At 52.3% G+C, this 25,946-nt stretch overlaps 1 protein-coding gene across 7 annotated transcripts; it reads right to left on the minus strand.

Annotated features, from left to right (window-relative positions):
• Positions 1-870: 870 nt before the first annotated feature.
• On the minus strand, positions 871-25,739 carry SH3GLB2 (SH3 domain containing GRB2 like, endophilin B2). Of its 7 annotated transcripts, XM_051636246.1 has the most exons (13): positions 25,481-25,739; positions 17,535-17,676; positions 17,060-17,188; positions 15,727-15,860; positions 15,150-15,242; positions 13,563-13,574; positions 11,546-11,608; positions 7,321-7,344; positions 4,848-4,937; positions 4,249-4,349; positions 3,769-3,783; positions 2,969-3,233; positions 871-2,320 (listed from the first exon to the last, which is right to left on the minus strand). In XM_051636246.1, exons 1-13 carry the CDS (start codon positions 25,541-25,543, stop codon positions 2,213-2,215), a joined length of 1,239 nt encoding a protein of 412 aa, XP_051492206.1. In that variant the 5' UTR covers positions 25,544-25,739; the 3' UTR covers positions 871-2,212. The 7 variants fall into 7 exon arrangements, with proteins under 7 accessions (XP_051492206.1, XP_051492207.1, XP_051492208.1 ...); XM_051636247.1 differs by lacking the exon at positions 13,563-13,574 and having other exon boundaries at positions 25,481-25,738; XM_051636248.1 differs by lacking the exon at positions 3,769-3,783 and having other exon boundaries at positions 25,481-25,738.
• Between the last annotated feature and the right edge of the window lie 207 nt (positions 25,740-25,946).

Consider the following 25,946-nt stretch of genomic DNA (forward strand, 5'->3'; position numbering starts at 1 on the left):
CAGCCTCAGAGGGGCTTTTGGAGCAGCATCTGCAAGTACTAGTGTGAGTGTCTCTGTGGAGCTGGTTAGAAGCAGCTCTGGTTTCCCCATTTGCTCTTTCCTACTGCAGCAGGAAGGGAGGAACAGAAATGGCTGTTCTGAGGGGAAAAACACCATTTTCTGCATCATTAGGCTGCTGTTTCTGCTCAAGCTGTTTTTTCTCTTTCTTTAATGTACCAGGGAGAGTAATAACAAGGAAAAGGGGATGTCACTGGCCTGAGGGAAAGGCAGACCTACCTACTGGATGGAGGAAGGGAAGTGGATCTACAACAGGGTGGAACTGGGGTAATGATAATCACAGCAATTGTAAAACAGATTAAAACAGCAGCACAGGGTGATGTCCCTATTCCCTTCCCTTTGAGTTTAACTAGAAGAACAGCACTTTGGCTACACCACAGAGCATTTCAGCAGCTGCTTTTCCCAGGAGTTCTTTCCAAGCTGGGTACTAGGGGCAAGGCTTTAGGATTTGAAATTAGCAGCAGATCTAGCTTCCATAACAACACCAACAGTGTTAGATCTGGAATAGCAGTTCTAGTCTCTCAGCAGCTGAAGTCACACTGCTGCTCTGCTTCTGCTTCAGGTTAAGGAGGAGCTGGTGTTTCTTAGAGCTCCTGGATCTGTAGCACAACTGAGATGTGGCATCTGGGAAAGGAACTGCAGGGCATGAACAACTTCAAGGCATGTCCAGAGTTTCAGCTGGGACAGGAGGGATTAGCAGCTTTGTTTTGCTTTTACACCTGCCTCCCAAGACTGGGGTAGCAGAAGGGAGCAGCTCCCAGCCCAGCTGGAGGGCCAGGGCAGCCCTGAGCACACAGAAAAGGCCAAGGCAGGAGGTCAGGCAGTTTGTTTATTGGCAAATAAGTGCTGAAAACCATGAGCCCTACAGAGACAGGTGCTCAGTGCCCTGTTACATTAGAGTGGTCACGATACCATGGGGGGAAGTGCAAAAGATCAATAAACAAGCAAAGTTAGTTCTGACATACCCAGGGAAAGGCTGTGAACAGAGAGCCTGGTGCAGGTGAGTTTCTCTTCCATCCAGCTTGAGTGGAGAACTAATTGCACAGCAGTGGAAGTTCTTTAGCTGAGCTCTGGATAAAAAGCTCATAATAGAATTGAAAGACACACACACACACCTGAGCACTCCCTTTGAGCTAAACCATCACATGCAGCCAGGGCAGCCTGGATTGTTTTGTGTGTGAGCCAGGACTAGCTCGTGGTTGGAGATAACAAGTGGGACAATCTGTATTGGGATGCACCAAGTCTGTTCACTGCTGGGAGGGGAGGGGGGAAGCATTAGTTAAATCAGTGATCTGGGGTGAACATAAAGTCAGGCTAAAACATGCCTGGAACAGACATGCTGAAAGAAAAGCCTGGACCATTAACACAGGGAACAAAGCTTGTAAAAAGGCTTGTAAACTCTTTGCAGTCCAAGAGCAGTTTCTCAGAGGAAATGCAAGCAAGATGCATGGTCCCTTGCACTGAGGTTTCATTTTCGACATACAGGCCCTGCATGAATAGGTTGGTCTTCACAAACCTCCTTCCAGTTTCAGAGGACAGTTCTAGATGGAAGCCATCAGGCACCACCAGAGCAAGCTGGGCTCTTGGAGGGCCTCACCTTGCTGCTCCCCCACAGGTCAGCAGGGTGGGTGGGTTTAACAGGCTCTGAATTCTGAAATTCAGCCTCCTTGCCTTAGGGGCTAGAACACATCAGAGGGTTTGTGTGGGACACAGCCCCACTGGAATGCTTGATGGTTTGACTGGGGCAATTCTGCTGAAGAACAGAAGGGGAGGAGCAGACAGGCACTAACCCACACCAGACACAAGGGAGGTGGAACTTAAATTCTGTGAGCAGGTGCTGAGGGGGGACAGCTGGTGCTGGGGAAGCAGCTGCCACCAGCACGGCTGGGGCGGGGAGAGAAAAGTAATCAAGAAATCTTGCACCATCAAGACTAACCCCAAAGCTGCACTGGTAGGGAGCCAATCCAGTCCTGGGTGCCATCAGCCCTTTCCCAAAGCCTTACTGCAGGAGTTTTGCCACTTCTTGCCCACAATTCCCATATTAGCAATGGAGTGTCAACCCTGAAAAGAGCAATGGTCTCGGATGAAGAAATCCGCATTGGAAGTGCCAGGAGATGAGGGGTGCATTCTGCTTGTACATTCTTCCTGGAGACATTTAACTTAACAGTTCCAAGTAAGTGACAGGAACTTTCCCTTTCTGGTTCCCTCTTTCCCCTATGAGCCAGTCTGGATCCATGCCTGGCAGGCTGTAGACAGTGATCATCTGGGGAGAGAAGGCAGCATTAGACAGGACCTTACTCTGCAGACAGAGCCAAGAAGTTCAAGATGGGCACTGAAAGAACAAGAATTCCTGCAGTTCCTGTAGCTGGCAGCTCTGCCCTTTCCCTGGAGCTGTTGGCAGCTTCCATAGAAGCTCCAGCAATTTGCCCAGTGTGTCCCTCTTGCCTTTCCATTCTCCAGATTGATTCAAGGTATTTTTGCATGCAGGGTGGCTTGATACTGCCATGTCAGCCCTTCTGCAGATGAATATTCAGTTAACAAAAGAGTTTGCAAGTTGCTGAAGTTCATTTTCTTCAGCCTGATCAGAGTGGGGCTCCAGCCAGTAGCTTATCCCATTGCTCTGCCTGAGGGTCACAGTGAAGATACCAAGTATGGGGGTGTTTTGTTAGCTGGGTACAGTTAGACTCCAGTGGGAACAGAAGAGTTAATATCGAGGTTGATATCAGAGGGTGACAAACAGCCAATGGCCACGAGCACAAGTTCATATGGTGGGTGCTTGTGTCATGGAAAAGACTCTGGCAGTTCCATCAAAAAGGGGGTTTAGGGACACAAAAAGTAACCAAGATCTTGCTGAGCATGCAATGGGGCTGCTGGAGAATTACAGCACAGGTCAACACAAGAAGCCACCAACCTCATCTGCAAGAAGTGCCAGCTCGGTGCTGTCAGCTGCCTCGTAATCATAGAGGACTCTGGCCTTCCGTGTCCCGCTGGCAGGAGGTTTGACTTCATTGGGGTTCAGCACCCCCTCTGCCACAGTGCTGGGCACCCCCACGATGGTGGGCACAACTGGGATGGTGGGCACAGCTGGGAGTGTGGCAGCAGCAACAGCTGGAGGAGAGGCAGCTGCTGGGGGAGGAGAGGTGGAGTCTGCGTTGCCTACGAATGTGCCTGAAAATCTTACACGGGAGAGAAGAGCAGAGTTCAGTAAAGCTGGAGGGTGAGGAACCAAGAGCGAGCTCTTTTTGTCAATAGTTACAGGCTGGAGAGCTCCAGCTCAGGATGTGGTGGATCTGCACTGCCCCTTGAGCACGGAAACGCCCAGTTCTCAGGAGCTGAGCCTGTGCAACAGGTAATATTTGTCAGCTTATTTTGATTCCAGTGGCCTCTGGGAGGACTGGCACGAACCTGCAGAGTGCCAGACTGAAGGTGGCACCAGAGAGGGGGTCTGGGCAGGGGCTGTTCTTGGCTCTGCAGCTGCTTAGTCTGCTCGTTCTCCAGGAAAGGGACAAGTCATTGTTGCTGTTAAACTGGATGTCACTCCCAGGCTTTTGGGGCTTTCTTGACACAGACAGTAAAGGAGCTTGGTCTCATGTATCTGTAGCTAACCCCTCTGCACTGAGGGAGTGCAGCTCTGGCCCTTGTCTCTGCAGAGACTCCAGAGCTTGGCTGAGGTGGAGAGCAAGGGCCAGTCCTGTGCAACATCTTACTTACATTTCTCCTTTGGAGCTGTGAGCATGGAAAAGAAAGGAACAGGAGTAGTGAGTGATCATGCAGAGGCAACAGACCCTCCTGGGTCAGGCCACCCTGCTGAGGGGACATGGTCACAGACAAAGCAGCCCTGCCCACACCCTGGGGATGTGCAGCAGCACAGGATTAGTCACTGCTGCAGCTGCTTGGCAGTAGGAATTTGTCTCCCATGTCACTGAATTACAGGAAGAGTGTTGGAACCCTCATGGCCATCATGCTTTGAGATGGATGTATAAAAGCCACATGAATCCAATGGCAAATCCTGCTGTAAATGCACAACCTCTGGGATTAATCACCATCCTGTGAGCTCAGCAGCTCTGCCAAAGCTGGGAGGGGGCTTTAAACCTTCTACCCACATTATAATGGGGGCTGGGGAAGGAGGCCTGAGCTCAGGGTAACCAGATGAGTAACCCTTTGGGAAGTAAAAGCAGCCTCTTGTCTCACCTGCCCAGTTGCTTCTGCAGGTCCAGCATGTACTGGTAACACTGGGCATAGTAGTTGGTCTGAGACTCCACAAACTCATGGAGACAGCGAAGATGGTTCACCTGGAGGGAGAAAAACCATAAACTGGTCTGTGAGTTTAAGTGCCAGGCACAGGAACCCTCTACTACCTACCCCCATGGGAAGCACACCCGTGCACACCATAAGTTAAGAGTTACTTGATTGTCCTGAATACACAAATTTGTTACATTTGGGAATGTTGCATAGGCCCAAGGGTGACCTCAGAGAGTCACTGGCACTCGGGCCATGCCCCTCTGCCTAGTCCATGGCCACAGGGTGGGAAGAACAATGTTTTCCTGTCTTGGCAGCATTCTGAGGACTGCAGAACTGCAGGTGTCACAGTGGCCCTGCCCGCCCATGCTTCCATATGCTTTTAGTTGGAATATTGCAGATTTTATGAGGATGTTGCTGAGACCTCCAAATTTATGACCTCTTCTACCTCTGCTCCCAGTGCAGGGCTCCAGCAGCCTCTTGGCTTTCTTCTAGAAAGGAGCCAAGAGTCTCTGCAGTCCCTGCCACCCCCGGTGACCTGCCAGACTCACGTGTGTGCTGCTGATCCCCTCCAGCAGCAGCCGCGTCACCTCCGCCTGCCGATCGAACTCAGTCTGTGTGAGTCTCAGCTCGTGCTCTGCCTGCAAAACAGGACAGGGTGTCCCAGACAGCAGCAGGGAAGGACCCCCTGGCTCTGCCTCCTCCAGGGAGAGGCAGCACCCACCTCCTCCACCAACCCCCCTTTAGGCACTGAGGCAAATGTGCTGCTGGCTCAGTAGGATCCCTGTGACACTGAACATCAGGCACAAGACACCCTGGGTGAGGATCCCAAAGCCTCTGGCTGTAGTTCAGCTTGATTCCTGCTTGGTCCTACACTGGATCACTGCAGATCATGGAATGGCAGCTCAAGATGGATGCATCAAGCTAGGAAGCTCCTACTCCCCCAGGACTGGAACTCTGCACAAGATGGAGAGGCTTTAACCTCAAGGAGTGTGGAAAGCCAGTTCCCTGCCACCACCTGTCCTTGTATTCCCTGTTGTAGGACTCTGGGAACTGGGCAGCCAGGGTCTGTCCCCTGCAAAGGCAGCTCTGCCAACAGGACAGTCCCTATGGTCAGCATGTCACTGCAGCTGCTGCAAAATACAGCTCTGAGCTCTGCCCAGCCCCTCTCTAAGCCTGTGAGACTGGAATGTGACAAGCTCCCCAGGTTCCTCTCCAGAACAGCAACTTTTGCTGGTACCCTGTGTCAGCACAGCACAACAGCTGAGGCCAGGGAGCATTTAACCAAATTGCTGTTACTCAACCACACTGCTCCAAAATGGAGATGAACATCCCAATCCAGCTTCCACCCAAGGCTCCCCTTTGAAGCCAGTTACCTATCATCAGCTACGAGGAATGAAACAATGGTTCCAGAAGGCAGCTGTGCAGCAGAGATTGGGAATTCCAAGGCAGAGTGGTGCTGGAGAACCCATTTACTGAACACACAGAACATCTCTTCCCCCCACCAGCAACCACTGGCCAGTTTTGTAGTACCAGAATACCCAGGTGGATCCTAGGAAAGAGAAAAGCTTCCGTGTCCTGTAGGTGTCCTGTGTCCTCCTTCCCTTCTCCAGGAGGTGCAGCAGGCAGAGGGGTCCCTGCCTCGGTGCAGAGGTTCCTGCAGGGCACCAGTTCTGCAGCAGAGCTCCTGCTGCTGCTCTGGAAATGCCCTGATGCTTTCTCTTTAATCAGATTGGTCTATTTTAAGCTACAACTGATCTATTTTCTTGCATCCTCTGTATGAAAGGGATTATTTAAAGGAGAAGGGGGAAGGCAACAGGAATCCGTGCAACGCTTTGCTAAGCACCAAGAGCTTCTTGCTCCAGTGAGCTCAGACTCCTCAGGAGCAGCAGAGCTCCCTGAAACTTGTGACAGGCAAACCCTGCTCCGTTTGGCTCTGCCTGGGGTTTGACCCATTGCCTCTCCCTGCTCACTCTGAGCAGTTGCAGGATGTAGTTTCTTATAAAAGCTGGAACCTGGAAGGTCCCTTCCAGTCTTGTGCTTCTCCAAGACATGGAGAACTTCCAAGTCTACTGACATCCCTTGGTCTGCCCAACCAGGATAGACCAAAGAGGAACAGAGCCTTATGGCTGCCTGCAGTCAGCTTGTTTCTTGGAGGGGCTGAAGGATTTAAAGTACAGGATGAGCTGGTTCAACATCAGTCTGCTCTGCTGAGGCGTTTGGAGCAAGGCAGGCAGGTGGTGCCATGCACAGCATGCAGGGATGTGCACCCTGCAGCTTGGGCATCAGGCTAATGTGATCATCAGGCTGGGGGGGTTGGAGGCAATGGGATCCCAGAAGGTGTCTCTGGAAGCTGTGTAACCATGCTGGAGCTCCACACAGAGCTCACTCTAGTCTCTAGTCCACTAGCAGTCCTTCATCCCTCTTCATGGACAAGTCACATCCTCTTGCAGACCCCAGAAAACAAATGCAATCTGGGATTTTCCTCCACAGATTGACTCAGAAGGGTAAGTGCAGCTCACCCAGAGAGTCAGCTCCACAACAGGCTCCACACCTCCCACCCTGCCCTCCTGGCAGAGCTGTTCTCTCCAGCAGCTGGGGCTGTTCATGGGGAAACCCTCTCTGCCTGTGCTCCAGCTCTGCTCAGAGCTCCTGCCTGCACCCAGAACGAGCAGGCAAGGGGCTGCTGGAGGCTAGTGTGGGGCCCACGCAAAACTGGAGCAGGCAGGGCCTCTGCCAGAGGAGCAGAGCTGAATCACCTCCCAGCACATCACCCCTCCTCCTCTGACACCCTCAGAGGGAATTTTCCTGGTTTGCCTGGGAAGTCTCTCACACAAGGTGCAGCCACCTGGCCCAGGGGGGAGGCTCCTCCCAAGCCCCTGCCAGAGACACTGACCCACACAGCTGCAGGATCAGGCCCAGGGCTGAGCACACCAACCTCCCAGGGACCCCCCTGCAGGTGTGCAGCACCCCCACCCCCTGGGCACCCCCAGAAGGTTTGAGCAGTTTCAGCTGGGTACTTACCTTTTCCACCTCGTCGCTCCAAAGCTGTGGGGGCCACAGAGCAAGAGGAAAGGAGATCAGTGTTGGAGACATGGGGAGGCACTTGGCATTAACACCAAGGATGCCCAGGGACACAGCAGCCCAACTCCAGGGACCAGCCAGCCCTTCACCCAGCAGCAGCTGCCAGATCAATGCCCCTTCCCCTCATTCTTGCACCCTCGAGCTCAGTTTCCCAAGGGGAGAGCAAGTCCCTGCCCCCAGAGCCAGCAGCTCTGCCCCCTGCCAGGGCTGTTCCACGCAATGGGCTCCAGCAGGAAAAGGGTTCAGTAGCAGCCTGAACAGTGAAGGTGATTCTGCTGCAGCCTGCAGAGGTTGGTGTTGCAGGACAGCTCTTCTTTGAGGATTGTGGAGAGGCAGGGGAGCTGCTGGAGCCCACAAAATAGGGCCTGGGAGCTCAAGTCAGGCAGAGGCCTGAGCTCCTCACCCACTGCTCAAGAGGGCTCAGGTTAATGGGATCATAACCCAGCCAGTCCATGCTGCCAACAAGCAGCTGAGCTGCAGTCAGGAGGAAGCACAGGCTGGATGCTGCCTTTGAACCAGGCAAAACATCATGCTGCTCCTTCCTACTCTCCTCACCCCCAGGGGCACATCGAGGGCAGCACAACACTGCCAGCTGCTTGCTGGGATCTGGCTCCAGGACATGAAACAATTGATAAGAGTCACTCAGAGGGATGGGAAAGGGAGAGAAGAGATAGAAAAACACATTGATCCTTCCCAGAGGTCCTTGGCTTGGCTATTCCTCAGCAAACTACTCCCTCAGCCCCAGCACCATAAAGAGAAATCACCCTGGATCAACTGGGAGCACCCCAGCCTGCCAGCAAAACCCCACATCAGTGGGAGAAGGGGAGATGGCCTCTGAGGACTTCACCCTTTGGAGGTGTCACTTTTGGAGATGAGGAAAGTTCACCCCAACACTGCTGAGTTTGCTCTGCAGGCAGCTGGGAGCTCCATGCTGGATGCTGGGGTGCAAGGGGGAGAACATATTCTGTTTACACCCAGGATCTCCCAGCTGAGCCTGGCTGAGGTTTCCTCACCACCAAGTGCCCTCAGGTGGGCTGTGGTAGCCCCAGGTGCAGGGAGGATGTCACCAGCCAATATAAGGAGCACCTGCAGGAGCTGCTCTGTCCTGGGAAGGACTGAACCAGGAAGGTGTTACCTCAGGCTCCTCAGCTTGCTGCCTGCTCTGGCTTCTGCTCCTGGCCTGCAGCTCAGCTCCTGGTCCATGGTATGTAGCCTGACTGGCATTTCTTACTTGAGCAGTTATTATAGCTACTCCCCTAGAAGGGCTGGGTGTTTTCTCTGACCTTTTGGTGAGTGTTTTGTTTCTGTAGATCTGGTTCAAACAAAGTCTGGGCAACTTCAGCCATGTGTGTGGACACAAAGCCCTTCCCTTTGTCAGTCTAAGAGCTCCTACTCTGGAAGGCAAATGGTGGGAAGATCCTTGTAGGCAGCTGGGGGGGCAGGTCCTGGCCTGAGCTGCTGCTCTGGCCTCTGTCAGCACATCTTGTGATCTGGAGGAAGGATTCCTCCAGGGACAATGGGAAGCTTTTACCCTGGCCACAGGTCTCCCCACTTAGGTGCTGCAGGCAGTACTTGAGCTATTTCAGGCCCATTTAATCACTGCAATTCTGAATTTGTAGCTGCATTTGTTTCTCTTCTGTTGGCCTTGCTGTGGGACCTCCAGCTCTGACCCTGTGGTGCTCTGGGGCAGCCCAGCTTTGCCCAGATCCATCCCTGGGCCAAAGCACCATGTAGCTCTAGTCACAAGTGTTTCAGGCAGAGAGCAGAAAAAGCCATCATCTGCTCCTGTCTTCTCTCACCCCAGCTCAAGCCAGAGGAACCCTCTGTAAGGTTCTCAATATGATTTTCTTGGCATCATTCCTAGGAGCACAGCACAGGACAAGTGGCAGGGTCTGAGGGAAAGGGATATTTAGGCTTACACAGCCCACAAAAACAAAGGTCAGTGTGGGAGAGAGGAGAAATGGCTCCTCAGCCTCCAACTCATACAAAACAAGGGAGGTGCTTGTCTCCAGGTGGATCTAATTCCATCTGAGCCCTCCTGTTATGGAAGGGAGAAAAATAAAAGCACCACATTATTCACCTCTCCAAAAAGCAATATAAATTTAGAACCCAAATGCAAGCCCTGCTTGAGGGCACATGGTCTAGGAGAGAGCTGACCTCGTTGCTCACCTGTAAGACAAAATTGTTACCTGGGCATAAGCAATTCCCTCCCCCCAGAAGGGAGCAGAGCTCAGCAGCAAGGTGAGCAGCAACCACTGCTCTCTAGGACACACTAAGGCTAAAGAAGCACAAGGACTCTGGCCTGGAAGAGAAGCAGAGCAACAGTATGAAGGGCTCCTACCTTGCTGCAGTGCCTGACCCCTTGGGATGAATGCTGGGATGAGAGAGCTTGTTGCAGAGCAGTCCTGCCTGCAGAGCTGGGCAGCAGTCTGGGCTCAGCCCATGTTTTGCTAATTTGAGATGCTGTTTGTTACCCATCACCCCTGCTAGTGCAGCTGGACTTCAGGTGGCACTTCTATCAGCAGTTGCAACCTTGGAAATAATATAGGTAGTTTTGGAAGCTACCAGGAGCAGAGCTGGCTTGGCCAGCAGGTTTCCTACAGGCACTGCTGGCAGCTCCACCACCAACCAGGATCATGGGCAGTGCTGGCTGCTCACCCAGAGCAGGTCAGTGTCCTAGAGCTCTGCTCTGTCTGATGCCATCACTGCTGCCAGAGCTCCTCTAGCAGAGCTCTGAGGAGGGACCACTGAACTAGGCAGGGATATAGGTCATGATATTGTCCCTGGCATCTGCTCCCCAACCAGTCTGCAGCTGGGTGATGGCTGCATGTGTTCAGCTGAGCATCTGGGCACAAGCAAGATGCTAATGCACCTTGTGCACACCCGTCCCTTCAGGTCTGCTTCAGAAAGCCTCAGGGAATGAGCAGGACACTCTGGCCTCATCAGAGCTACTGAGAGGCAGGGAAAGCCCAGTTCCTCTCCTCTGATTCTCCTAGAGTTGAGTTTTAGTCCATTCATACTTGCAGTACCTGCACTGTCCTTGGAACAGATCTTTCCCAGGTAGAAGCCAGAGCCACGGGCTCACTGCTGGTTGCTGTGCTAGGAGAGAAGGAAATGAAGCTGCAGCTTCTTCCTGAGGGCTCTCACCACCAGGCCAGTTATTTATGGAAGCAGTTTTCTGGCTTTCACACAAAGCTATTTCTGATCCCAGCATTGCTCTCCAAGAAGGTCAGGACAGATTCTCCTGGGAACTAACACTGATGCTACCAGCTCAGACATTCCTCTTTCTCCAGATGGAATGGGTTACCCATTAACCAAATCCAACTGGATTCCATGTGTTTCCTTTGCTGGAAGGCTGGGCTGTCCTTTTTCTTATCTACAGATCCCCTTCCCCAGCTCTTCCACTCCCAGATTATTCCACTAGCAGGCATCAGTGTTGTTCTGAAGGCTATTTAGGAAGCAAGATGATCAGTTTTCAACATTTTAACGAGAAATGTGACATTGTGCAATGGGGAGCCATGAAGACAGCACAGAAGTCAACTGCTTGACCACGAACGCTCAGTGCAGCACAGCAGAGATGCAACAGGCTGGTCACCTGCCCCCAGTGGATCTGACTGTGTGACAGCCACTGACAAGCCCTGAGGTGAAGGGGAAAAAAATTGGCCTCTAATTGCAGAACAGACCAGCCTACATGGTCAGCCTGCTGTGACACAGGTGTGATGGGTGGCAGAGAGATTCCTCTACCTTTGCTTCTCTTGACCAGCTACAAAGCTTCTGAGCACTGACACCTCAGTACTGATCAGGCAGTCACATGTGTGACACTGCCAGTGTACAGCTGGAACCACCCAGGAAGGCTACCCCTTGAGGGTTTTTTTCCTTTCAGTTGCTCCACTAGCAATTAAACCCAGAAGATTCCCACTAGAAATGTGGAAAAGGATTGGCAGAGAAACTGGGAAGCAAACCAAGCAGCCTGAGTGCCAGACCCTGACCACAACCCTCCCCGTGGGGGTGATCTGCACCCTTATGTTGAGTCAGAGGAACCCTGGGCAGCCCATGTCACATTAAAATGTTGAAAACAGCAGAGCTCTAGGTCCGAGTTGAAGTTGGGTGAAGAGAGGGGCAGGAAGAGGTTGGAGAGGCAACATCCAGGAGGAGACAATCTTACCGCTGAGGCGCTGGCGGAGAGAACGTAATTACGGGGTCTAGTCTCCTGAAAGTCAGGGACAGCCTGCAGTGGGGAACAGAGGGTCATGGACAGGTTATGCAGAGGAGCTGGCAGGAGTTGGTTGGGCCATGGATGGAAGAAGGGACTAGTGTGCTGTTTTTTTTCCTGTGCTGGAAGCTTAGCTTGGATCCTTATGAGGTGGCAGGAGGGAGGTGTCCCAGCAGCCTGGGAAGCTGGGGCAGGAGGAGAGGGACTGGGGGACACAGTCACACCTGGTACCTGGGCAGCAGGTACTTCTGCTGTTAGAAACTCTGCTTGTACTTGGAGTTGTCTGCTCGTACATGGCCAGTTGGAGTGGAGATGAGACAGCACAATCCCAAAAGCATTTCCCATTCCCTTGCAGCCAGCAGGTTGCTCATGTCATGTTGGCTCAGTCCAGTGGGCAGGACCTTCTTCCCCCATGTTTCCTGACAACAAGTCCTAGAAGTGTCCCTGTACAGGGCCTGTCATTTAAGTGGGCATGTTCACCAGCACCAGAGCATTCTTTCCACAGTGCCTTTAAAGGAAGACCTCTACTTGTCCTTACCCTCACCAAGCCTCTGGGCATGTTTCCTCCTAACAGACATGCTATTTCCAGCAAGAGACATGGCTTAGCCAGAGCAGACCCAGTCCCAAACCTTGCTGGTGCCCAAGGCAGTGTGTGAGTTGTAATCCCAGAGCTCAGAAGACCTCTAAGCTACCTTCTCCACAGCCAAACTTCTGCCCTGGGGCAGGAAGACTTAAACACTCTGGAGGTTTTCCTCATGGGGAGTCCACCCCCACTGGGCTCACTCACCATCCTAAAACATGGTCTCTCTCTCTCCAGCCCAAGACAAGGACTCCTCCTGCGATGGCCTCTGGCTGTAGAGTTGGCCAAAGAGAAGCCAACCAGCCAGCTTATAGCAGGACTAACCCACTGCTGTGGTGGATTAGGACATCCTGCTGGTCAGATGTCACTGTGCAAGGCTGGCACACAACCAGCTGCAACCCAGCTACACTGCTAATCCTCTCAGGCCCCATGTTTCTTCTCCCAGGTTAATGTCTTTGTAGCTCACCCAGATCTACTTGAACACACTGAGCCCTGAGCAGCCTGCTGGAATGAGTGACCAGTGTGTGGAAGAGCAGCCAGGCAGGCCCAACAAGAGGAGGTTGTTGTTTTTTTTTTTAACCATCTAGGAGTTTTGGGGATGGCTGGAGGAAGGAATAAGGAGTGATTCCTAATACAAGTTGAACCTGAATATAGGGACAGAAATGCACCAGTGAGATTTGAGGCCAGCACAGCAGCTGGGCTTGACTCCTCCTGTGGGGAGAGGAGATGTGTCACAGAAATAGCTTGTTATGCTTTTTTATTTTAAAGATCAGGAGCAACTGAAGCAACCTCTCCTCCCATTCCTTGGTCTCCAGGGAGTCCCAAAACGAGTCATAGCACATGGGATGAAGGAGGCAAGCTGCTCTTGCACTCCTATGCATGGACAAGTTGTATTTGCAAGCAGTGGTCAAAATGGACCCACCTCCCTCCCCCTTCTGCTCTCCTAATGGGGAAAATGGGCAGAGCCCTGGAGCCTGGAGGACAGAACAGCACCACAACCAGATCAACCTGCCTGTCATTGTCTCTGGGCTGCCTCCCTTCCAGGAGAGGGACTTGCCACTCAACCTGGTCTCCTCCTGCCTGCAGCTGGAGGAGCCTGAGTGGGTCTTTATGGGAGGCCAAACTTCTCTTGAGCACTGCTTGCAAGCAGCCTTGATGGAACCAAGTGCACGTTCCAGAGGGGCTACAGGCAGCTGACAGATGCTCCCAACTTTCTGGAGCACCATCCCCAGACAGCCACAGCCCTGACCACACTCAGTACATGCTCCAGGGCCAGTCCCAAGGGGACAAGGAAAATATGAAGCTTCATTTAAAATGGGAAAGAGACAATGAGAGGTGTTAAAGGGGAAAAAAATAAATCACAGCACTGTTAGCACAGTCAATACTCACATCTCCCTCACACTGAGCAAATCACAAAGAAACAAAACAAAAAGGTTAGTAAACAAAACAGCATCAACAGGAAAGACAAAGCACAAAGTCTGAGGGAAATGCACGAGCCCAACCAGCTGAACAGCAGCTCCCAGGTCTGGGCAGCAGCACATCTGGAGGGTCAGACACGAGACAGAAGCTGTGGGAACACAAGTTTGCACTTGGTGGGGGGGAGCAGCAAGAGAGGGGTGAGCTGGGAGAGGTGTGGGACTTCAGGCCAGCTTGAATGGAGGTGTGGCACAGGACAGGGGCCTGGCACAGGGAATGCTCTGGTCTAGTGAGGAGTTAACACACCCAGAGCAGGGGCAGCAGTTCTCCTCCCAGGCTGGGAGCTTCCCCCTGTGCCTTGTGTTCCAGTTGTTACTGGGGTGCTCTGAGGCCAGGGACCCAACCATTAAGCTAAGCTGGGCAAGAGGTGGGTGCCCAGAACAGCTGAGGTTGCTTTTCTGTGATTTCTGTTTTAAAGAAGCAGAGGGGTTGAAACATGGCTTGGGGTGAACACCCTGGAAAGCCTGAACTGGCTCTGCAGCTCCCACAGGAAACCAAGCTTTTCTTTTCCAGCTGCAGAGAAGTTCCTTACCCAAGGGCTTCTGTGCAGCTCAGAGTCCTTGGGATGACTTCATGTAGGAAGCAAGGTAAAGAGGAAGAGGGTGGAAAGGGAGGAAGCACAGAAGGTGCCTGAATTCCTGCTTTGGTTTGAGCTCAAGATCAAGCAGTGGGCACCACTTCCCCCTGAGGCTGGGGGCACCATCCCCTTCAGAAGGGGAATCAGGGATCCCTGAAACTACCTTCAGTGGATCTGGCTGACCTGACTGGTGAAAGGAGCTTCTCTGAAGGGGCAGTTATTGTTTTTGCCCACTCAAAGCTTTGTTCAGGGCTTTCCTACATAGGTCTGAGCACTGTTAGACCTGCTGGTGGAGGCTGCTGAGCTTAGCACAGCTTCCCTGTGTGGCATGTATGCAGTTAGAGCTGGAGAAAAGGGAAAACACCTGGGAACTGGTCACCCAGGGAGCTGCAGGGCCAGAGGCCTGACTGAGCAGATGGCTAGAAAATGGGCTCATGGCAAGGCTCTGAGGGTGGTATCCCAGTTTGTCCCAGAGGCTGACAAGGATTCCTGCCTATTCTGATGGCACATATTTGCTGCAGAGCCCCAGTGTCCTTTCCCCTGGTGCACCTCCCAGCTCAGCTCTCTCTTGCCTTGCTTTGAGATCCCCAGGGCAACTCAGCAAGTCCTCAGGTAGATGCAGCATTTTAGCTACTAGTACAAAGCCACTAGCAGTCAGGAGATGGGAGCCTGGTTCAAGTAGAAGTTTCCAGACTCTGGAAGCTCAGAACTATTTGTTTCAACAACTGTCCTATGGGAGGGTATCCGAGGAGCCAGCACATGGCTCCTGCTCCCAGATTCGATGAGGAATACCTCACTCACACCTGCCAGAGCCAGGACAGAGTGGGGCAGCCTAATTTTTGCCCAGAGAACATGTGGTATTGCTCATGTGAGCCAAGTCCTGGGGTCAGGAGGAGAGAGAGGGGAATGAGGGGGCAAGTTACCGCTGCTTTTGCCTCGGCAGCTTTGGCTTTCTTCAACCTGGCTTTGCAGGCATCCAGGTCCAGGCGGCGGTTCTGCAGGATCCTCCTCTCTTTCTGGAAGGGACAGAAAATGGGATAAGGGCAGACTGCTTAGGAAAATGCTGGGGAGGGAGAGGGACAAGGTATCATCTAGGAATCAAATCTATTTCCTTATCCAAAAACGCTAGGGAGAAGGAGGCAGTTGCTGTGTTCAGCTTGTTAGCAAGAGTTTTGTGCCTGGCTAACAGGGACACAGGCCAACCTTCTGGAAACAGGGCAGCCTGTGGGTGGGTGGTGCCCCCTAAGCTGCAGGAACCAGGAAAGGAGGCAATTTCCTCATGCACTTCAACTGGCAATCCTTCCCTGCCACGGGGGGAGCCCTGAGCAGCTCTAGCATTGGTATTCCCCTATCCTTGCATTTTTTGAGGATAGAAGTGTGGAGTCCTCCTTTCTCATAGGGAAGGAAAATGAGATGATCTAGCACTGTCTCTCTCTGTCCCCCTGCCCTCCTTGTCCCTGGTGACAGGACAAGCTTCCCCTTCCCTGCTGCCAGACTTACAGCAATGGTTCTCCAATCCCCTTCCAGGAAGTTGCGCAGGGGGGTGAGGAAGGTGATGGAGGCAGAGTGGATGAAGTCCCGTTCTGCTGCACCCAAGCGCCTTTGAGTCTCTCCAACTTTTATCAAGGTCTTCCCTGCAACAACAGAAGCCTTCAACTCCAGGTGAAACCACCTAACATTGCTTTGGCTTCAGCCAGCTCACCCAGAGCCACCAGGCTCCAGTGCTGGGGGACAAAGGCACAGGTGTCCCTGCCTGGATGAGGTGTCCCTGCCTGTACCACACCAGCTTCAGTCCAAACTACAATTTGGTTTAGCTTGAGGCCTTTTCCCAGCTGCTCCCAGTGCAGCTTTGATCTTATCTATCTGCTGAGGCACTTATTCCACTGATGTCCTTTTACTGCTGCACCTGCTTGCGCAGAATGATCCTTGTCCCATAAAACAGAGGCACGGGAACAGAGCAGCAAATTAAAAAGCACCAGAGCAGAAAAAAAATGAGTTGATTAGGCAGTGCTGGCTATATATGCAGCTACAGCTGTTCTGCCTGTAACAGGACTCAGTATTGAACAGCTATTGATCTGGAGAGCAGTAACAAAGCTTGTGGTAGAGGCAAGGACAGCTGGAAGTTCAGGCTGTGTTTCTGTGCAGGTCTGTTGCTTAAAGAAGCCCAGAATTCCCAGAGAAAGGGGCAACTACTAGGATTTCAGAGCAGAAAAATGCACTGTGGTCAGAAAGGGCTTGTTGAGGCTTGTAGCCAAGCACCAACCTTCCCAATCTGTTTTCCTGTTCTCTTTCTGGTAGATGAAGGTTTCCACCCTTCACTTGAAGGATACAGTTTAAAGGGTGTTTCTCCTGTTCAGTGTCTACAGAAATTCTGTGCAACTAAATACTACCTTAGACTGAAAATATGCTCAAACTGGACAAGGCTAAAGCTACTCACTGCAACTCTCTGTTCAGGCTAGTTTAGAAAGCCACAGAAATGGCACAGAATAGTTTCTGCATCCTATAACCAGTTCCACTGGCAACCCTGAATCCATGTGTCTTTATTTCTTCTCTAGCTCTGCCAGACCTGAGCACTGCACTGGGAATGGGAAGCATTCCTTGCTGTGGAGTAAGACAGACTTCCCACTCCAAGTGGGCTGTTTGCTTCTGTGCTAGAGAAGACCCTTCTCTGGCATCAGCTTTGACACACCAACAGGAGGTTGCTGTGGGGGGAGCAGGCCAAACTGCCCACTCCAAGAGGTGTGCTGAGGAAGTCTTAACCCAGAGCAGTAGTAGGGATGCTCTTAAGAAAGGATGGATTCCCAGGGCTTCTAAATTAGCCAGGCTGACTTACCATAAGGAGTCCCTGGCCCAAAGTCATTAGCTGCTTCTGTCATGTATTGTGCCAGCAGTTCCCCGTTGGTGACCCGGGAAGGCACCTTCCGGTCGAGCTTCTCATAGAGGAATTCTTCTACTCTGGCACCTGGAATGAGGATGGCACCAGTGGGTACAGGATGGATGATGGAGGGGCCCCCTGGGACTGGCATTCTGGGTGACCCACCCCATGCAGTCCTCAATTATGCATTAGGTAGCATCAGCACTGGGAGCTGATGTTCCTTCCCCAGTTCCCAGAAGCACTGCTGGGCTGTGCAGGGCAGCAGCTGCTCATCCCTCAGCTACACAGGGAAGGAAGGACAGGCCCTGCAAACACAGGTTTCTCCAGCTCCCACAGTCTCAATGGCACGGGGCTCTCTGCCAGAGGGCATGTCTTTTACCACTGAGCTGCAAGTGGTATTTGTCCTTCAAGAGTCAGAGGGAGCTGGACTTACTGGGGTTTGGCTGCAGCAGGACTTCAGTCTGACGCAAGATCTTCTCTGTCCAGTTCTTTGTGCAGTCTGCCCTGGCCAGAAGGTTTTCAAAGTGAGCATCTAGTTCAGTCTTCTCAGCCTGACCCAGCTTTTCTTCAGTAAACTGCAGGAAGGAGGTAGTCATTAGAAGATGTGTTCTACTAAAGCTCTTAAGAGACACTGAGGCTTCTTCCATCTCATGCATTTATCTTAGGAGTAGAGGTTAAATGGCTGCAAGGTGTCATTCTTTGTTCCCAGGCATCTTTCAGGGAAAAGAGCACTTTTGTGCCCAAGAGTGGAACAAACATTGAGCTAAAAATAGAACCCAGATTTGAGAGGTGTTCTGGAGTAGGTAACTTTTAATAAGGTCTGGCACCAAAATACTCCAGTTGTGAGGAGTCTATTTAAATGTGCACATGGCTTCCAGTATGTTGTGCAGGAAAGCAACACATCCTCCACATGAGGCAAGATGCCAGCTCTCTTCATCTCCTCCTAACCAACCCTATGCCCTGCAAACCCCACGGGATGAGGAGCACCACTGCCACCTGACAAGCCAGGCTTTCTCCTCATCTTACTAGACAACCATGTACACAGCACTAGTTTTGCCACAGGGCTTGTTAGTGCCTTTGGACTGACAGTGTCTGAGCACTGCCCCCCAGCTCACCTCCTGCCTTGCTGGCAGTGAGGTTTAAGGAGGCTCAAACTCAGGACTTAGATAAAAATGCTCCCAGCATGTGACTTTTCCTCTAGGACACATTCTGAAGCAGGGTATTGAGAGAAACATCGTCTGACTTCTGTCAGTACTTGGATTTATACTGGCAATGGACTCTCCCTCCATGATTCCTTTTAAGGAAGTAGGGAAAAGCAGCTTCTGCAAGTCCTTAGTGTTTTCATACTGGGCAGTGACATCTGACAAGCAAGGACTGTCAGTCTGGAGGTGCAGAGTCAGATAGCCTGGACACTCCCTATTGCTTCCTTGGAGAATTTCTGAGAGAAGATCCTGTTCCCTCTCATCCCATCCTCATTTTCCACTCGCTTCTCTCAGTGATGTTGGCCACATTTAGTGTATTTTTAAGCATGATTTCCTGCTCTTGATGGAAGCAGCATCTTGTTGGATAACACTAAAACACCCCTTCAGACAGCTATGCCACATGGGATCCTACAGAGGTTGCAGTTGTCCTTTCAGCCCTTGTTGCTGGCCCCTGGTGCCCCTGTTATCGGGACATGGTACTGTGCAATACCTGGTACAGTCCAGGTGCCCAGAGATTAAAGCCTGGTTAAAATTCTTAGATAAAATACAACTCCTGTCTGATCTGCCACTTGTATGTTCTCCCCTATCCCACAGCTCAGTTCTGGATGGGCCAAGATGCCCTCTTCATGGGCTGGTGTCTGCTGCCCCTCCTGAAAAGCTTCTTGGCAAGCTCAGTGGCTGCCCAACAGCCCCAGCTGCATTCACATCCAGTACAATGCTGGGAACAACGTGAGATAAGGAGCAAGCCCAGAACCAGGGTAAACAGGCTGCAGGAGTCCTGTTACCAGCCCTGCAAATGTTACCAGATGTCCAAGATACAGAAGCCCTGCAGGTCTGTTTACACAGTGACCTGTTCGGGCAAGATCCCAGCCAGAGGCAGTGAACTGCTTTCCCTGAGGATGGTGGTGACAGACACTGAACTGCAAGGACAGTCACACTCTCTTCTGCAGCCTGGTGGGGACAGAGGACTTGCAGCTATGCATGAAGAGGGATTGCTTCACTAGTCTATTCCAGTAGCCCCTGGTTACTGGTGCTTATTATCACCTCAGTCCTGCCATGGCCCTGTGGCTATTGCTGGATGTGGCTAAAAGCAGATTCAAGGCCAGGGGGTATTTGCTGTGCTTTGTACCCAATGGCCAGGATTGTCTCTGGGGGATGCACGGGACTGACAGACGTGTGAGCAGCTGAGACTTTTCCTCTGTCACTGCTGGGAGCCCAGGGCTGTGCTCAGACTCTGCCAGGCTGGGCTGAGTCACTGCCATGCAGCAAACTGGGGCTTCCCAGGTATTTGGCACCAATTCTCCAGTCATCTGTTCAAGAGCTTTCTTACACAAGCCAAGACTCTTTGCTGCAAGCCTAACAGCCTCCTTTGCCCCTCTCCCCCTTTGCCAGACAGCTTTTTGAGATCTCATCTCACTTTCAAATCCAGATATTCTTCCTGCAGTTTAGGCTCATCCTGCACCAGCATCTACCCTGGAGCTGTCAAGCCTAAACCCAGTTCTCTGTCAGCTTCTTACAGCATTGCTGCAGAATCATATCACTGCTGAAACTCTCCAGCATCTCCACAGTGGATCTGCCAACCTCTTGAATCGTTCCAGCTCTGGGGCCCTTTGCAATATTCACCAGCAGCACCTCCAAGCATCACTGTCCCTTGTGACTGTTTTCTGTAACCCACCCCTTCACCCACTGTTGTGGAATAACATGGGTCATTTGCACAGCACTTGGCCAGGGAGCAGCTAGGACTCAGTCACTCAGTTCTTAGGTCAGGCACTAAAGCTGATTGTCCTGCAAGAGGGCTGAGGACATGCCCTGTGGTCACTGCAAGCCTGGGCTATGACAAAAGGGGAGGATTGGCAGGAATTTCAGTCACAAACTGTAGCTCCAAAGGGTAACGCCAGAAAACAACCTCTTATTCAGGCTGTCAGTTGGAAAGCAGGGCAGGAATGCCATAAAGTGGGTGCAAAGGCATGGGAGGCTGTAGGTCACATACTGGGAGGCTGTTACTTAATTTCCACCTCATTCCCTGAGTGTTTCCCTCACCCTGCCCAAGAAATCAGCTATGCTGCAAAGTGCAGAGCCAGGTACAACCTTGGGGCTGTTGGTACCACCTCACTGCAGGTTGCTGCAGAGTGCTCTTTTCCTCCCTGATAACACTTCTACCTCCTTGTCTGTGCATGGGTACACTGATCCAGCTCCCCTTGACCTCTAATGTGACTTTTTAGATGGATCAGAGAACTCGCCCAACTTCACAGCACTGCTGGGAATGTGCCATCAGGTGCAGGGGAGAGCAGGATCACCCCCTGCAGGAGCAGCCTGCAGTGGGATCAGGTGAAGCTTCTCATGCAAGCACAGCCAGTGAAGGAGATTAGAGGTAAGTTACACCACCTCATCCTATGAGCTGGTTCTTTCTTATTCCTGATGCAAGTGGAGATCTGACCTTTCAAGTGGCAACAGGTCTCAGCTGCTGATCCCCTCTCAGGTGGCTGCCTAAGTCAGTGTCCCCAGTGAAAAGCAGGGCAGAACAGCAGTTCTTAGAAGTCTGGCTACTCAAGCATTTCAAGCAGAACTTTCCCATAAAGGACTTATGCTCCTAGGAATTTGTTTTCATAACACTTACAGCAATTTTAGTACCTTTCCTTGCCATTGAACAGATAAGATTTCACTCTGAGGCCAAGAGGCACAGAACAGATGAGCTGATCACACATTCATGGCTCCTGCCTGTAAAGAGACACATTAGAAATATTCTGTGCCTTGCTGCTCCTGCACTAGTGGCAGAACTCCTTCCGTTTGTCTTCTTAGAGCCTGACAGCTGGGTCAACAGTCCTGCCCTGAACCGATTCCAGGATCTGCATCCTGGGATCAGGTGCCAGGTCACAGGCTGATCCTGCCCCGCAGGAGGCGTCCCCGCAGCTGCCCCAGCCGTGTGCAGGGAAGGGGAGGAGGTGATGAATAATGCAGGGCAGCCCTTTGTGAGTGCCACTCTGGCTCTCCAGGAAGAGGAGAGTCATTGCTGCATTCCAGGACATCAATAATTCAGCCAAAGGTTGGGTTTCCTCTGGCTTGGCTGGCCAGCAGGAACACTAGAAGCTTTCTCAGGGCTGGTGTGGGCAGAGCAGGCTGTCAGACTGGGAGAGCAGCACTTGAGTGACTTTCGCTCCCCAAAAGAAGCAAAAATGATCCTGGACTGCAGTGAGGGCAGCTTGGCTGCACTCTCAGCTTGGGGAAAGAAAACGCCCTTTCCCCAAGGGAGCTGGTAGAGACACTACTGGGATGTCAGGAGGGTGAGCAGGTGGAGCTGAGCTGGATGGGTCCCTCTGCAGCTGCAGCATCAAGAAGCCTGTGCCTGCAGCCCTGGAGATTTAAGACCATCGAGGTTAGGCTTTAAAATGGCACGTGTGTTGTTTTCTTTGCTGAAAGCATTAGCACCTTTCTCCTCTTTAAAGCGAGGGGAATAAAATCCCAGCGTTCCCACTGAGCTGTGCCAACACCACAGCTGTTTTGCACAATGCAGCACGAGTTGGCTGGTGTCCCTTCCAGGCTTGTGTGATTTTTCCATCCCTCTTCCCTCCAGCTGGCCCAGGCCTGCATGCTGAGAGCATGGTCAGGGTACCTGTAGCCCCCTTGCAGAGGATCTGGTGGCACAGTTCAGGCCCTTGTACCACTTGCAGGGTCCCCAGTTTTTCCAGCTGGGAATGACTTAGGACTTTTCACCTTAAATCACAGAGATCAAACCAGGGCTGGGAGTCCTAAATCAGGAATAGTTTCCTGCACCTGCCAGTAGATTTGGGTCATTGGATGTTCTGAAGCCTCTGAACAGCCCATACCAGGTTATGGTAACAATTGGTGACCAGAGGCACAACAAAATCAGTTCAGGCAAATCTATCTCCAAGCTTGTGCAGGGTCACATCAGGAGGGAAGTCATAGCCACTCTGTCAGCATCTAAAAACTACCTGAGTGTTAGTGGCTCTGGACCAGATACAGAGTATGCTTCAAGTATTTGGTCACCAGGAGTCAGGAAAGCTAGGCTAGGAGCCAAGTAAAACTGTGCTAGAGGACAGAAGGAAGCCATTAACTGGACAGCTTGGTTAACTCATGGGCAAGGCATTTATGAGAGGGGAAAAATATTGCCCTTGTGGATTCATAGGCATGTTTCAAATGGGAACATGCTCTGGCCTGTGCCTCTTCAGAGCCCTTTTCTTAAGTCACCTCCTGTTCTCTTGACTTGTAAGGTGTCCAGCAACCAAAGTATCAAGCCCATCAAGTAGAGGAGAAAAGCTTATTTTATCACCAGAGTCGAGAGAGATGGGGGAGTCTGTCTTTCTTCAGGAAGTAATTACATTAGCAGTGGGATAAACACCCAAAAGCTGGACCCACATGTGGATGATTTCACCCAGAGCCACTTTACATCAGAAGTGACAAAAGACAGACACCTACAATTATTTCCAGACATCCCTGAGAGAGCCTAGCTTGTATTCTGTCTAGAACAGATATATCCAGTGTGTTACCTTTGGAAGGAGAGATGCCAGGTCAGCAGGGAGGCTGGAGCTGTTAGCATGGCTTCCTCTGCAGAGGTTTGGGATCAGACCCACTTACTGATAACTCAGAGGTGCAGCTGATCAAAAAGAAAGGCCTTATTCTTCAGTGAAGATAAAGGGAATGTCCTGTTTGAAGCCTGTCTGCAAGTGCTGCAGTTGTTAGGGGCTACGTGCTGGATCCCCTCTGAGGATACTAGCTTGATTGCTGCAACTGGTGGTGGAAGTGTCAGTACAGAGCAGGATGCTGGTCCTACCAAAGCCCTCTATCCTTGCTCAAGCCTTAGAAGCTTGCTCCCCACTTCCAGGGCAGCAGGGATGACCATCATCTTCCTCCTCTAATTAATCTACTAACTGCTTTGCTTTGCTGAAGGAGAGCACATGGGATGCCATGAAGCCCATGGGACATTGCCTGGGCAGGGAGTTGCATACAGAAGCCTGGTAAATAGTTACTGCTTATAGAGTTTTGGGGAGATACTACACAGCTGCTTTGTCACAGCCACCTCTGTCCAGCTCCTGCTGGAGATGGATACAGGATTGCTCACCCAGGAGCACACAAGCCCTTCAAGCTGCCTAGCTTCTTAGGTAGGAGTCATGCTAACTGGTGACTGTGCTAGGAAGAGCCATGTAAAGATGACAGTGGATTGTTGAGGGCTTTTTTAGTCATAAGTAAGGTCAAGTCTAGTCCAAAATCCTTCATGCAGCACCTATATTAGGTTGCACTTGACAGGCTTCAAACCAGGACTGCTCCTGCACTAGGCTGCAGGGAATCCAACCCAGGGGTAGTGTGCTGACCGTGCTCTGCCTCTTTCCCCCTTGCTGGGCAGAGCTACAGCCCTTCTTCCAGTTTGAGTTTAGTTCTTGTGTGCTGGCCAGACATCTCAGCCAGACAGCAATAGCTAATGCTGTCTGAGTGGCACAGCACATAATGGCCAGTCCATTTATCTCCCAGTCACTGCAGTTCCAGTAAAACATCCCTTTGTTAAATTCCTGGAGCCAAAGAAAGCACCTCCAATGCTACAGAAATCTGAGCTTATCCTAGGCAGGTCTATGGTCCTCCTGGAAAATCTACTCTGCTGAAGAGTGCTACAGACCCAGTCCTTGCTGCCAGCAGCAGACCTCAACTGTCATTTCTGGCTCTTGGTGGAGATGTTCACCCACACTAGTAGCAGGACTCTACAGGGACAGCCCAAACAGGCCTAATTCCCCTAGCAGCTACATTTCAGAAAGTGGTTTTCAGCCCCAGTGATCCATTTCTTTCCAGTCTCCACCTCTTACGTGAGCACCTGCATGCCGTTCACAAGTACCAGTGCCCATTTTGTTTCAAGAAATTACTACTGTAATTAGTCATATGAATATTCATATAGGAGATGATGTGGAGTAGGTGTAGCAGGCAGAAGCCACTATTTATAAACGCCTCCTTGCACTAGAATCACTGTGTGCAGACACTGTTCCCATGCCTGTCTCCTTCCTACGCCTTGAAGCTAAAAACCACTTATCAGAGTCTTACAATAAGGCTTCTAAACATAAGATTTCTTTACAGCATTTCTTCCTTTTTTTTTCTGCTACCAAGGTCGTTTGCCCAAGAACAGCATCTTTAAGCTTTCCATCTGCTCCTTATTTTGCACCTGTAGTTAATATCTCTCTTTTTCATAACATATGACTCATTGGCACTGTTACAGGAGGGGATATCTGTTTACAGGAGATCAGTTCCTAAAACAGCCAGAATTACTCCACTGCACAGAAGGTTTGGAACAAGACAGCACTGCTCTGTTTATCACCCCCCCCCCCCCCCCCAATAGGTAGAAGACGAGGCCCAGTTCTAGAGTCACCAGCTGGACTTTGCTTTTCAGGCAGGATCCCCACCAACTCTGACTTGCCTCTCACCTTGCCTGCCCAACCAGGAGCAGTTTTCCAGTTATTATGCCCAAGGAGCAGACAAGCTCAGCAGCCACATCTCACCACCTGCTGCACACTTTGCTCCTCACAGGTCACTAAGTTTCTTCACTGCATCCCCAGCAAGTTCCTGATCTCCAGTTTGTGAAGGATGGTCCTGATGACATCTCAGCCCACCCAGACACTGCCTGCTCAGTCTCAACAGCTCCTGCCCATCCCTGTGTTCTGTCAGGGCCTGTGAGGTATTGCTACCTGAGCTCCCGAGGGAGAGAAGTGCAGAGGAGGGAAGTGCAGACCATCTGCAAGGCCACCTCTGCCACATCTCCAGCAAAAGGGCACAGATCCCCGATGGCTCTGGGAACAGCTAACTGAACAGCTGCTTGCAAGATAAGCTTTTTATTTGACAACAACCACCATTAGGCAAGCAACGTCCCCTCCACGGCCCCCTCTCCCCAGCCATGACATTAGTCAGAAGCATCTCTGGGGCCGTTTGCCTCAGCAGTCACGCCAGCAGCGCCGCTCTCTCCTGCCGGGGGGTCGCTCAGCCGGACCCGGTGCCCAGAGGGGGCCGCGGCTCACTCAAGCAGACCCATCCAGCCCCCAGACCCGTTCTCCAGCCTCTCTGGCTCCGCCTCGGCCCGGGGGGGCGCCCCGGGCAGGCGCTGGCGGGCCCGGCAGGCCCGGTGCCCCCTGAGGGCTCCGTTGCTATGGCGACGCGCTGGGGCCCGGCCCGGCCCGGCCCGGCTCACCTGCATGGCCCGGGAGAAGAAGACCCCCGCATCCGACGCCAGCTTCTTCACGTTGAAGTCCATGGCAGCACCGGGAGCCTCCGCCGCCCCCTGGGCCGCCTCCCGCCCGCCTTTATAGCGCCGCTCGCTGCCTCCTCCGGCCGCCCCGCCGCCTCTTAAAACGGCTCTGGGTCAGCGGCGGGGCCTGCCGGCGCCGAGCCAGCCGGCCGGGCGCTGGGGCGGCGGGACGGGAGAGCCGGGCCGCGGCGGGACGGGAGCGCCGGGCCGCGGCGACAGCCCGCGAGGGTCCGGCCTTCCCGGGATCGCCTCAGGCGGCGGGAGAGGCGGGCGGGGGGCGCGGCCCCTTTAAGGCGGGGCGGGGGGGGCGGGAGCTGTCAGCAGCCGCCCAATGGGCGATGGCTCCGCCCCCCCCGCCCCTTCCCCTCCTTGCTCAGCCGCACTCGCCTCCGCATCCTCCAGCCAGGCC

This window comes from Apus apus, chromosome 19, assembly GCF_020740795.1.
Source record: "Apus apus isolate bApuApu2 chromosome 19, bApuApu2.pri.cur, whole genome shotgun sequence".
In the NCBI taxonomy this organism is placed as follows: Eukaryota; Metazoa; Chordata; class Aves; order Apodiformes; family Apodidae; genus Apus; species Apus apus.